Source organism: Amphibalanus amphitrite, unplaced genomic scaffold, assembly GCF_019059575.1.
Source record: "Amphibalanus amphitrite isolate SeventyFive unplaced genomic scaffold, NRLGWU_Aamphi_draft 000067F_arrow, whole genome shotgun sequence".
Classification (NCBI taxonomy): domain Eukaryota; kingdom Metazoa; phylum Arthropoda; class Thecostraca; order Balanomorpha; family Balanidae; genus Amphibalanus; species Amphibalanus amphitrite.
In genome coordinates, this window is record NW_024881563.1 from 385287 (window position 1) to 398735 (window position 13449).

The following is a 13449-nucleotide window of genomic DNA, read 5'->3' on the forward strand; positions in this document are numbered from 1 at the left end:
CTCAGGGACCGTTCTGGGGTCCTCAGAAGTTGGTGTGAGGGTCCTTAGAAGCCTTCGAGAGGATCATCAGAGGTCGTCATGAGGGTCCATGGATTAGTGAGGGTCTTCATGGGCCCTCAGATACCTTTGCAGGGCTCTCAGAGGCCTTGGTAAGACCGCTAGAAGCCATCGTTAGGGCCCTCAATAGACCGTTGCAGGGCCCTCAGATGCCAGCATAGCCCCTGAATCCTGGTTGTGTTGGGCCCTCAGAGGCCGTCGCTGGGCCGTCTGAAGCCAAATGGGCCCTCAGACTTGAGTTGGGTCTTTGGCCGTCACGAGGGCCCTCAGAGACCAGCGGGGCCCTGGAGTCCTGTGAGACCCTCGGCGGTCGTCATGAGGGCCCTTAGTGGTCGTTATAGGGCTCCAGGGGACAGAGGTCGTCGTGAGAGCCCTCAGAGATCATCGTAGGGGCCCTCAGAGGCCGTCATAGGGCCCTTAGAGGCCAACCTGGCCCCTGGAGTCTCCTTGGGGCCCTGGAGTCTCTGTGGGACCTTCAGCGGTCGTCATGAGGGCCCTTAGTGGCCGTTGTAGGGCCCCAGGGGACAGAGGTCGTCGTGGGAGCCCTCAGAGATCGTCATAAAAGGGCCCTCTGAGGCCGTCGTGGGGGCCCTCAGATGCCGCATGGAGCACCAAACGCGGCTCGGGACACTTCTAGCCGGTGTGGGGGCCCCAAAGACTAGCACGGGGTGCTCCTGACCATAATTGGACATCCCGGATGATTCCACATCAGTGTTCGTTTCCCGATCACTGGTTTTCAGGAGAAAATGTATTGGATGGTGCGACGGGCCCCTTGTACGAATTTTGGGGGTGCAAAAAGATATGTTTGCATCCCCATGTTTTTCGATGGGGTGCAGCTGCACCCCCTGCACCCCCTATTCCGCCGCCACTGCCGTTTTGACAGAGTTTATGACGAGAGGCGCCCATTGCGAAGTCCTGAAGTCCATGCTACTGAAAGCCCGATTTCAGGTGTTTGACATGACCTTGACCCGACCTGTGACCTAAAAATTCAACTTTAAAGTACTCATCTGAAGCGTCTCGTCGCGCTCTTTCGTTTGCCGTCTCGTGCGTTTCGCTGCGCCTATTGGTTCTCGAGTTATCGGCTGGGGGCGTTTAACGCCCCCCCCCCCCCCCCCAGCAAACGGTGGGTGGCGAAATACCCCAGCAACTGCCGGGTTAAAGGAAGGGGCGCGTCAAAAATGCCCCAACGGTTCGTCTGATCGCTAAGTAAGGGTCACAATCGATTCCTCGGGTCAATATCTAGCCGAAGCCTCAGGTTCGGCTAGATATTGAGGCGCCTCGGGACGATTAATGGGTAAGGGGTAAGATTCACACATCTGGAACCCGAGGCTGCGGCTAGATATTGACCCGATGAATCGATTGCGACCCTTAACTTTGGCGATCAGACGAACCCTTGAGGCACTTTTGACGCGCCCCTTCCTTTAACCCTCGCCCGCACATGGGGGGGGGGGTGGTTGCCATCCCCCAGGTAGTTTTTCTGCTCTGCACTCAACATTTTTAGAGCTAGAGGGCTGATTTTTCGTATAGCTGCTCCTCTATCCTTTCTCGATGTCCACTGAAAATTTCAAGTTTCTGTGGTTTTCGGTTTCGGAGATATGACCTTGTTTTTCAGGTCATGTCATGACCCAAATGGCCAATTCTCAACATCTTGCGCTGGCTATGGGCCTTGTGAGCTTTTGACACCTTGATTTCGGCCTTTTTTGCCAGTCTTACCTCCCACCTATCATGGAACATGTCGTTCGACGATGTACAGATGTCAAGGTCAGGGTCAAGGTCAACCTAGGTCATCTAAGATAATTGCGTTTTAGGCAAGCGGAACTTACTTTTTGTGAATTTTTTTGACTGCATTTTTGGTAAAAGCTTCATGATTTCATGTAATATGGACACATAAACAATCGGTGCACACATCAGTATACACACAGACACACACAGACATACAAACACATATAATTGACCTTGACCTAACTTGACCTGAAATGACCTCAGCAGCAAAAACCTGGTCGGGTAGTGTGCAGGGGTGTAACTTTATGATATTGTCAGGGGGGGCTCAGCAGTCAGCAGTAAAACTTCCCATACTTTTGGGATGTCTGCACCTATTAAAGGAAATAGTTCACTTTCACGAAATTATTTTTTTTGCAATGGGTTTGTGATTTTTTATGTTCAAAATGATCAGCAAAGAAAATAAAACCTTTTTACAACAAAAGATTATTTTCTATCTTTTTGATATAGGAAGAACTTTTCAGTTTCTGTAAGGCACACGCGATCCAGTATGAAAAGAGCATGGGTCCCGAAAATTCTTCAGAAACTAGAAATTATCGCGGCCACCGGCATTTGGGCGATTTGCTCGTGCTTTTGTTACTGGAGCGCCTCACTGGAGCGAATTTCTCTAGAGTTCTCGTAGATAATTTCTCTAGTTTCTGAAGAATTTTCGGGACCTATGCTCGTTTCATACTGGATGCGAATATATGCAAGGCACACATCCTCAACGCAAGACACATTTTTCGGGACGAGAAATAGAATATCTTTGCCTAGGGTGATAGTTGGGCTGTAAAAGCTCCTGATTTATGCTCGTCTCAGCCCAAGCTACGGAACTGCTATTCCAGTTCAAAACCCATGTTAAAAAGTGAACTATTTCCTTTAATTCAGGGGCATCGCCACGAGTTTTCGACAGGGGGACGGATCAGCCGACTAAAAACTGTAGGTATTGTTACCGTACTTTTTCAGGCCGATGCCATCTGATACCATCTGTCCAATGGTAATTGTAGTGAACTATGGTTCACGCCTCCCCCACCTGTGGCCTGAGTGCGCCGCTGCTCCTCCCTTATCGGCCGTCCCTGTGTCCGTCCCTGCGCGGTGTCCGTCCCTGCGTGTCGCGGCGCATGTGCCTCGGGCGGTTTTGTGTGGCCTGGCGCGGCGGCCGGTCGGCCGGCCGCGCGGCAGTCTGCAGCTGGACCCAATACAGCAAGGAGCTCGGCACGGACTTTACACTGGCGACGAGGTGAACTTCAGGCCCGGCTGATGGTGGAGTGAAGAGCTGAAGATGTCGAACGAAGACGGCACTGCAGCAGCGGGGCACCTGCAACTGGAGCCGTTTGAGCCAGCTTCAGGTTCGTGGACGGAGTGGGAGGAGCGTCTGCAATTCTTCTTGGAGAGTAACGGCATCACATCGGACAGCAGAAAAAGAGCGACATTTCTCACGGTATGTGGCAAACAGACCTACTCACTTGTACGCAGTCTTGTGTCGCCTAGCAAGCCCGGTGAAGTCAGTTTCAAGGATTTGCTTGAAAAGATTAAGGAGCATCAGGATCCCAAACCGTCCGTACTGGTCAGTCGTTTCAAGTTCGGAACATGTAATCGCCGTCCGGGTCAGGCTGTAGCTGACTATGTTGCTGCTCCCAGGAAAGCGTCTGAACATTGCTGCTTTGAGGACACTGTGGAGGACAGGTTGTTGGAGCAGCTGGTGATTGGAGTCGGAGACGAGAGGATGCAGCGGCGTCTTCTCTCGGAGAAGAGCCTGGACTTCAGCAACGCCGTGAGAATCTGCCTGGCTCTGGAGACGTCGACCAAGGACGCCCACCTCATGTCTCATAACGGTGAGAGGGCCGAGCCTTTACAGGCAGTGAGTGCAGGTTCTCGTAGGGAGCAGCAGGCCCATCCGCAGTGTTGGCGGTGTACTGGAGACAATCACAGCGCTGATGTTTGTCGCTTCCGTAACTCCAAATGCTACAACTGCCACGGACTTGGACACGTGTCCAAGGCCTGTCCAAAGCCCCGCCGCACAGGAGCAGGTCGAGGCAGGCCCCCAGCCGGCCGCGGCAGGGGTCGTCGGCAGGTGACGAACGCCGTCAGCGCTTCAGACACCGAGGACTGGGACAACTGGCCCGATGAAGACGCCGGGAACGTCCAGCAGGTGGCGGCTACCAGCAGCGACAGCCCACAATCTGCAAGCGTCCTCCAGGTGAGTTCTCTGCCACTTCGCTGTTCTGTTTACTTTCAGCGAACGCAAGTAGACATGGAGATAGACACCGGCTCGGGTAACACTCTGATAGGAGAGGACACATACAAATCTCTACGGATACGTCCCAGGTTGAAACCCAGCGCTCTCAGGTTGAGAACGTACACAGGAGATGTGATTTCAGTCCTGGGGGAATTCAGAACTGCAGTAACTTACAAGGGCCAGAAGCATGCTAACCTCAAGGTTGTTGTGGTACAAGGAAATAGGACCAGCCTATTGGGACGGGACTGGTTGAAAGCTGTCAAGTTAGACTGGAAGGAAGTGTGTGCTGTTGAGAATGTGTCAGTAGCGGCGTTGAGAAGGAAGTATGCGGAAGTGTTTGAACCAGGTCTGGGGGAGTTGAAGGATGTGAAGCTCCGCCTGAACATTGACCGAAGTGTGCAGCCCAAGTTTTTCAGAGCTCGTTCCATGCCATACGCCTATAAGGAAAAGGTGGAGAAGCAGCTGCAAAAGGACGTAGAGTCTGGTGTACTTGAACAGGTAACGCACAGCAGGTGGGCCGCTCCGCTAGTTCCTGTCTTGAAAAAGGATGGCACTGTCAGAGTATGTGCTAACTTAAAGCTGACTGCAAATAAGGCTGTGAAGTGTGACACATATCCGCTTCCGCGCGCGCAGGATATTTTCGCGCAGCTTGCTGGGGGACGAGTCTTCACTACGCTGGATCTAGCACAGGCGTATAACCAGGTCATTGTGCATGAAGACTCGCGCGATGTACTGACGGTGAACACGCCGAAGGGGTTGATGCGTTACTCTCGTCTGCCTTTTGGGCTCAATTCGGCGGTCAGTCTGTTTCAGAGGGAGATTGAGCGGGTGCTTCGTGACTTACCTGGTGTGGTGGCTTACCTGGACGACATCCTGATCTCCAGCAGAACGACGGAGGAGCATCTGAAGACGCTGGACGACGTCCTCGGAAGACTGAAGAGAGCCGGGTTGAAGGTGAGACCAGCCAAGTGTAGATTCTTGGTGCACAGTGTCGAGTACTTGGGTCACATCGTTGACAAGGACGGCATCAGGCCGACACCAGCCAAGGTGCGAGCCATACAGTCAGCGCCAGAACCGAAGAACGTTAAGCAGCTGAAGTCGTTCCTGGGAATTCTGACGTATTATTCCAGATATATTCCAGACCGCAGTCAGAAGCTGGCGCCACTTCATCTCCTCCTGCAGAAGGACGTGGCATGGCGCTGGGGTGCAGAGCAGGCTGCCAGCTTCCAGTGGGCTCGTGACGTCCTCTCGTCTGGCTCCGTGTTGGGTCACTTCGCCATCAACAAACGGCAAGTCCTAGTGTGTGATGCCTCCTCTGTGGGAATCGGTGCCGTTTTGGCTCAGAGGGAAGCTGATGGGACTGAGAAGCCAGTGGGATTCGTTTCTAGAAGTCTGTCCCCATGTGAACGCAAATATTCTCAGATCGAGAGGGAAGCATTGGCAATCGTTTTCGGGGTTACCAAGTTTCACGCGTACCTGGCCGGTAACATGTTCTCGCTGGTCACCGACCATAAACCTCTGGTGATGTTGTTCGGTGAACATGCTGACCTACCTGAGATGGCGTCTTCCAGAATCCGGAGGTGGGCGTTGAAGCTCTCGACGTACCGATACGAGATTCAGTACCGGCGGACTGAAGAGATGGGCAATGCTGATGCCCTCAGCCGCTGTCCTCTGCCTGACTCGAACTCTTCGCAGGAGGAGGATCTGGTGCTCCTGGTCGATGATCAACAGCTGTTTGACGCCAGGAAGGTAGCCCTCCTGACGTCTCGTGACCCGGTGCTGTCTCGGGTAATGCGTCTTGTCCAGAGGGGTGGCTGGCCGCAGGTTACAGATGCAGACCTGTCACCTTTTGCCTCGAAGCGTCTGGAGTTGTCTGTTTGTCGTGGAGTGCTGATGTGGGGTCACCGTGTCGTCGTTCCCAGCAGGGCACGTGAAGCAGTCTTGAAGGAGCTGCATGTGGCGCACCCTGGCATCCGCCGCATGAAGGCTCTGGCGAGAGGCTGTGTCTGGTGGCCTCAACTGGACCAGCATATTGAGCACATCGTGAACTCCTGTCAAGCCTGCCAGGAAAGCCGACCTGCACCGGGACGTTCTCCAATCTGCATGTGGCCGTGGCCTGAGCGGGCATGGTCGAGGATCCACGTGGACTTCGCTGAGCCGAAGAAGGGAAGGTACGTCCTGATCGTGGTGGATGCTTATTCCAAGTGGGTGGAGGCAGAGTGTTGTACCAGTGTCTGCTCCCAGACGACTATAGCCAAACTGAGACAGATGTTTTCAAGGTGGGGGCTACCGGACGTAATCGTAACTGATAACGCTTCATCGTTCACGTCAGCAGATTTTGAGAAGTTCGTGCGCCAGAACGGCATTCATCATAAGACCATAGAACCTCGCCATAGTCAGGGGAATGGACTAGCTGAACGTGCTGTACAAGATGTCAAACTAGCGTTGCAGAGGTCGAACAGTGACTGGGAGACTACGCTATCACGATGGTTGCTTTGCCAGCGTATCACCCCGCACAGCACAACTTCCGTAGCCCCCTCAGAGCTGATGGTGGGGCGTGTCCTCCGAAGTCGCCTGGACCTTCTGCACCCGGACCTGCGAACTGAGGTGAAGAAACAGGTGATCCAAAAGGAAAACCACGATGCTAAGGTGAGCACTGGCAGGAGACTGGATGTGGCTGATCTAGTGTTTGCAAGGAACTATGGTGTTGGCTCGAAGTGGGTTGCTGGTGTTGTCGTCGGAGTGGATGGACCTGTGTCTTACGCTGTGGAGACTGAAGATGGTAGGCTGTGGAGACGACATATCGATCAGCTTCGGCATAGGTCTGACGGCGAACTGTTTGCAGGACGTTCTGCGCTGACTTCGGAGCCCGGTGACATTCCTGCGGAAGGAGGGCAGCCATCTCGGAATCCGACGGCGGCGCTGCAGCCGTCTCGTCCGGGGGAGTCTGGCTTGGACGCGTCGCTGCCGCCGTTCAGCACACCTGGAGCGGCGCCTAGCGCTCCAGCAGCATCGCCATCGTCTTCGGCGCCTGCTCCGTCGGAGCCCCGGCCTGAGGCATCAGAGCTCGAGCCCGCGTGTGTCGCCGGCGACGCTGGTGCACGGACGGAAACCCCACTGCGTTCGGGGCTCGGAGTGGAGGCTGGTGCAGGTGTACAGTCTCGTGTGTTGGACGAGGGTGGTGGTGTTCGTCGCGGAACTAGAGTGAGAAAGCAGACTAAGTTTTTTGGTTCCTAGCTCTGTTCATATTACTTGTGTTTTGTGAGGGGGCAGTGTAGTGAACTATGGTTCACGCCTCCCCCACCTGTGGCCTGAGTGCGCCGCTGCTCCTCCCTTATCGGCCGTCCCTGTGTCCGTCCCTGCGCGGTGTCCGTCCCTGCGTGTCGCGGCGCATGTGCCTCGGGCGGTTTTGTGTGGCCTGGCGCGGCGGCCGGTCGGCCGACCGCGCGGCAGTCTGCAGCTGGACCCAATACAGCAAGGAGCTCGGCACGGACTTTACAGTAATAGACCAAATTCCTACACAGTACAGTCTGAAGTCCGGTTCAATTTAACACCGTTAACGGCACTAGACTTTTGTCTTCTACGAGGTATGAGATGACTGAAGTGTGCCACCAGTCCATGGGTGTCGTTTTGTATAGGCTTGGTAGGGCCCGAGCCCTACCAATGATTTCATTATTTTATCATTAACCGTATGGCGATGCATGATAAAAATGGCTTTTGTATCCCAAAATTAACTTTTAAAGCCCTACCAATTAATTTCGGAAAGTGATGCCCGTGCACCAGTCTGATAGGTAATGCATACATTTTCAAACGTTTCGACTTTATTCAAAGTCATCTTCAGTGTTAAGATAGACCAAGTACACAATTACATGCTGACATAGATATACAAGCAGTCGATGCAGGGTATCAGTCGATGCACATCACACACTTCACAAAAACAAGACATAAAACATCATTCGTGTTGGTTCGGTCGTCTTCCTACAGAACGATACTTAGTTTAAACGCAGATGATCGGTCATTGATGGTCGGTTTCGCTTCAAATATGTGTAAAGATTCTAAAATTCGTAAATTGAAGTTTGAGCGTTTTTGATCTATGATTTTGAAATCGTCTATACTGAAGGGGGTGTCACATGCCAAAGAATGATCCCGTACAGACGATGCTACTGGACTGGATAAGAGTTCGCCCGTTCTGTGTGACCTACCCTTGTGTTGACAAACTCTGCTGTGGAGCCTAACATAGGCAGAACCTATGTAAGATCCTTCACACGAAGGACAACTGAACTTATAAACTACAGCAGATCGACACATTTTAGGGATAGAGTCCTTGAACTTGAACAGAGATCCAATAGTGAAGTTGTTTCTGAGAATGAATCGCGGGCTTAGATATGGGTAGTACTTTTGTAGGAGAGCGCTTATTTCATTTTTGAGCTTAATTGAGCGTTTTCCGAAAAACGGCAAAGTGAAAAAGCTTTCGAGTTTTTCAACCTGTGGTTGATTTGTGATAGTAATGAACCTTCTGTTAAGAAACATGGCAATGGCGGCATCTACCAACGACCTTGGGTAACCGTTATCCAAGAAAAAACCTTTGAGGGATCTTAGCTCTAGATCGAAGAGCTTGTAGCTCGAGCATAAACGGTAGGCGCGATAAATAAATGACTGGATGACTGCCCACTTGATGGAAAATGGGACGAAACTAAAGAAGCTCAATCCTAGTCCGGTAAAGGTAGCCTTGTGGAAAACGGAAGTCTTGTTTTTGTTTTTGTTGTCTTGTTTTTGTGAAGTGTGTGATGTGCATCGACTGATACCCTGCATCGACTCCTTGTATATTTATGTCAGCACTGGCGGTCGCAGCCGCTAGCAAAAGGGGGGGCCAAAGTCACACTCGCGGGACATAACATTTATCCGCCACCGGGAGGGGGGGGGGGGGTGATCGGCTAATTTTTTACGTCCACGAGGTGCCGCGCAGTTGGCATTACTTATGCTTCATCAGCCATCTGATTCTTGTGTGAAATCTTTAAGCTCAATTTAAGGCAAAATCACCAGTTCCATTTCCCGTCCCACGGTGCTTCCACCGGTCGGCCCACTGCACCATGACGACGGATCGGTGTAGCATAGGTGTATACTGGAAGGCCAGGCACGCGGATTCATGACCTTACCACTATAAAACAATTCGGAAAAGTACAGACACCTCTTGCTTTGAACAAGCATGTGAAACCCAGAGAGCATTTTCAGACTATGACATTTACCCATATAGGTAACATTAAACATACCTAGTTGTGTGGCGGCGGGAGAGAGTAGGTACACCGACCTCTGGAGACCCCCACAGGTTCCGAGCTTTCAAAATTGGCATCTGAGGGCCGCGCGCGACTCCTGCGGGGCTTCGCATCGGCTCTATTGGGGCACACTCAACCTGCCTAGTCTTACTGCTAAAAAGACTGGCCCTGAGCCCTAAGGACTTCATCAGTCTCTGCCAGCCCCAGGACCCACACCGGCTCATGGGGTCTTGACGTCGAAATATGAGGGAATCTGCGCGGGACCATCAGGACGTAAAGTAATCTCGATCAGGACCAACGTAAGGCTGTGCCGGAGACTGCGTGAGCCCTCTGATCTTCAGAAACCCACCCATGTATCTTTTCACGTAGAGGCCAGTTTAGGGCCCTCAGAGACCAGTACAGGGCCTGCAAACTACAAAGGCCAGTAGTTTGAGACAATCAGTGGCCGAGTTGGGCTCTCAGAGGCTAATGTGGGTCATTACAGGCCAACATGGGCCCTCAGAGGTCAGCGTGGGGCCCTAAAAGACCGGCATGAGCCGTCGTTGGACCCCAGAGGCCAGCAGAGGGCCCTCAAAGGCCAAGATGGGCCCTCCTCAGAGGCCAATGCAGGCCCTTAGAGGCCGGCATCGGGTCTTCAGCAGCCAGTGCGGGGCCCTCTTTGGCACCTAAAGGTTCGTCTTGGGACACCACAGACTAAGGCCACCAGAGACCGGTGTGAGACCCTCAGACGCCGGTTGGGACCCCTGAGGCCGGTTAGGGGCCCTCATAGGCTAGATGTGGAGTCTCAGAGGTTGATGTAGGCTCTTAGCGGTCAACGTGGGCGCTTGACCGCCACTGAAGTTCCCTCAGAGGTCAGTGTAGGACGCTCAAAGACCGGTGTGGGAGCTATATTAATAGCTGGACGTGGGTTTTTTGAGCCTCGTGACGATCGAATAATTGCCAGGGCCCCATACACCTATATGGGGGCCCATTGGTTGTTTGAGGGGGGGGGGGGCAAATGATAAGATGGCCCCCTTTATTGACCTTTGGGGGGGCATGGCCCTGATCCCCCCCCCCCCCTCCGCGACCGCCACTGTGTACACATTACACACATGCCTCTGAGATTACATACTAGCTCATGCAAACTCTATGCAGGCCCCGGAGTTCCCACGCTAATCCTTAAGAAACCAAGCCGGCATACGGCGTCACCACCGGGCTTCTGAGGTACACAGCACCAACCCATGAGGTCTTACTTTAGTGTCTTAGAGCCAATCTCCTTTAGCAGGGCCCACCCACCACTGCCGAAGAGGGTCTCATGCCAGCCATTGCTGGGCCTACGAGAGCCTCAAGTAAACCCACGCTGATATTCCATATAAGATCCGGCCATACTCGTGAACCGGTGCCAGCGACGCTGACCGCCAAATTGACAGAATGCGAAACTGAGCCCACTCATGAGTGAAATTTACGTCCTTTGATGGCGCAAGAAAGAAAATGAAACATACGAAAAGCTTTTCTAGGACTTTTGTTCGATCTGAAAGGTGGGGCCAAAAGATAGGTAGTATGGCCCCACCTTTCAGCACCAAAGGGGGGGCCATGGCCCCCGTGGCCCCCCCCCTGGGACCGCCAGTGTATGTCAGCATGTAATGCATACATACCTGCGTGCGAGAGTGCTTTATTAGTCACAACTCACGGTATCTTTTTGATTCGAGTATGAATTGGCGGCGCGAAGCGCCGCGAAAATTGGCAAAATCACTTGGCAAAACAGCTCTAAAAACACATACATTTTGCAGCCCGTGTAACAAGTTTGATGCCACAGCACCGAAGATCTGATCACCAAGTCAAGTGGCCCTGCATATGAAAAAAAAAATTGAGCCCTTCACACAAAAAAAAATTACACTCTTCGGCTCTTCGGAGCCAAATGCTCCCATAAAGATACTTCCTTAATTCACTATTGCGCGTGTCCCGCGTTGACCTATGTACACTCGACACACTATTAAAGAGATATACATGGAGCTGAAAAGCTCATAGATCATAGAACACCCTCATAGAACACGCCCTGAGCAAAGAGGCTACTATGACACTCACGGAAAAGGTCATGTTGCATGTCATTCGATTAGTATTGTTAATTTGTTTAGCTGAACACACCTATGGTGTTTTCAGCGCTCTAGCATGTTTCTAACTAAAGTTATGATAAAAAACTGGTGGAGATGTTTCATGACCTGAGATAACCTCAGGGGCATACAAGGGGCACACGGGTGAAATTTTCCGGTTCAGTGTGTCATTTTTACCTGTGTCACGAACTTACAAAATTGACATTAATCGACCTGACCTTAGGTCACCGTCATAAAAATTCCGAGATGTGGGAATTATTCATATTGATTACCTAATGCAAAAACCCGAGTTTCAAGCTTCTGGGATTTAAACTATTGGAATGTCAGAGTCATAAAGTGTTTTTAGAGGTATGGTTACTTAACTTGGCCTGGTGACCTGACCTTACGTGACCTGGGGTCAAAAGTTTCACACACGATGCGAAATTGATGTATCATAAGCTTATCCAGTTTCGCGGCGCTGCGCGCCGCCGTCTTCTTTACACGCGCAAAAACTGGCAGGTGTGGCCAAAAACTCATGGCCTCATGGCCTCCTCGATGCGCTGATTACGAAAATGTGCCTCTTTCGGGTGGTATTTTGCACTGTTAACGAGTTAACGATCCGTTAACATTTAAGCAGCATATATCGATTTCAGCAGCAAATTTTCGGGGTCTTTCGATTTGGCTGAAAATCGGTATACAGGGCCTCCTCGATGCGTTGATTCCGAAAATGTACCTCTTTGTGGTGGTATTTTGGACCATTAACGAGTTAACGGCCAATTAACATTTTAACGGGAAACAGCGGGGTCTTTCGATTTGGCTGAAAATCGGTGTACAGGGCCTTCTCGATGCGCTGATTCCGAAAATGTACCTCTTTGGGGTGGTATTTTGGGGTAGGATTTTCAGCAAAATCGAAAGACCCCGCCCCAGTAAACATGCCGACGTCGGCTGGATGTCGGATATGCCCGCATGTTCCGACGTCCAGCCGAGGTCCAGCCGACGTCGGGCCGACGTCGGACCGAGATCAATTGATGAGGTCCAGCCGACGTCGGGCCGACGTCGGGGCGACGTCGGACCGACATCGGCCGCTGTTTTGACCGTTAAAATAATATAAAATGCATGTTTCATGTTTTATAAAGAGCTTCTGTATTCAAAATATCCTCAGGAAACTCAAATCTTCCTCCACGCCGCAACCCCCTGATCCAGACTGGACGGGAAACTTTATCCCATTTGGAATAAGCCGAGCTCGCCCGCAGCCGGGTGCGGTGAGTGCTTGGGGGCTGCTCGGCCTATCCTTTGGTCAGGCTCAGCCCCGGCAACTCACCAGGGCCGGGCCCAGTTCATATAGAAAGGCCAGTCGGCAAGTGTCACTTTGCTAAAGTGCCACTTATCAAAGGGATACTTTGGGAAACGTTGGTGCAGGTATGTAAGAGTGGCTATATGAATCCATTGTGGGGTCGCCCTTTCCAATAAGTGTCACGTAACAGCAATTGGACCAGGGACTCTATATGAACTGTACCCAGGGTGCTCGCCAAGAAGACCAATGTCTCCATCCTATCATCCTTCCGGCTCTGAAATGGTCTTGTCAGACCGAAAGGGCACAACCCAACAAAACAAACTAAAGTCGCTATCTGGCTGCGTGGTGTAGTGGTTAGCGCACTAACCTCGCGTTCAAATGACACTGCGTTCGAATCCCATCACAGGCTGATGCTTTTGGCGTGTTGTCCCAGTAAACATGCCGTATGCCGGTTGATATTTTTGGCGCGTTGTCCCAATAAACATGCCGACGTCGGCCCCGTCGGTCCAACGACAAACGATCTCGTCAACCTCGGCAAACAACCTCGGCCCGACGTCGGCTCGACGTCGGCTGGACTTCGGCTGGACGTCGGAACATGCGGGCATATCCGACGTCCAGCCGATGTCGGGCCGAGGTTGAACCGACGTTGGGCCGACGTTGGCATGTTTACTGGGGCCGTTCCCCGTTAAATGTTAATTGGTGGTTAACTCGTTAACGGTGCAAAAGACCACCCCAAAGCGGCACATTTTCGAAATTAGC

General features: G+C 52.2%; 1 protein-coding gene across 8 annotated transcripts; it reads left to right on the forward strand.

Moving 5' to 3' along the window:
- Positions 1-4032: 4032 nt before the first annotated feature.
- On the forward strand, positions 4033-7541 carry LOC122378892 (uncharacterized protein K02A2.6-like). Of its 8 annotated transcripts, XR_006256100.1 has the most exons (3): positions 4033-6225; positions 6557-6703; positions 6900-7541. XR_006256100.1 is itself a non-coding variant. In XM_043360529.1 (2 exons), exons 1-2 carry the CDS (start codon positions 4070-4072, stop codon positions 6912-6914), a joined length of 2649 nt encoding a protein of 882 aa, XP_043216464.1. In that variant the 5' UTR covers positions 4033-4069; the 3' UTR covers positions 6915-7541. The 8 variants fall into 8 exon arrangements, 7 of the variants coding, with proteins under 7 accessions (XP_043216464.1, XP_043216465.1, XP_043216469.1 ...); XM_043360529.1 differs by having other exon boundaries at positions 4033-6703; XM_043360530.1 differs by having other exon boundaries at positions 6557-7541.
- Positions 7542-13449: the final 5908 nt, after the last annotated feature.

Bases quoted from the DNA above. Each gene is read 5' to 3' on its own strand.
- LOC122378892 (XM_043360528.1), top strand. From the start codon at position 4,070: ATGGAGATAGACACCGGCTCGGGTAACACTCTGATAGGAGAGGACACA. The intron at 5,009-5,236 runs GTGAGACCAGCC...CTCCTCCTGCAG, and splicing joins TGAAGAGAGCCGGGTTGAAG to AAGGACGTGGCATGGCGCTG.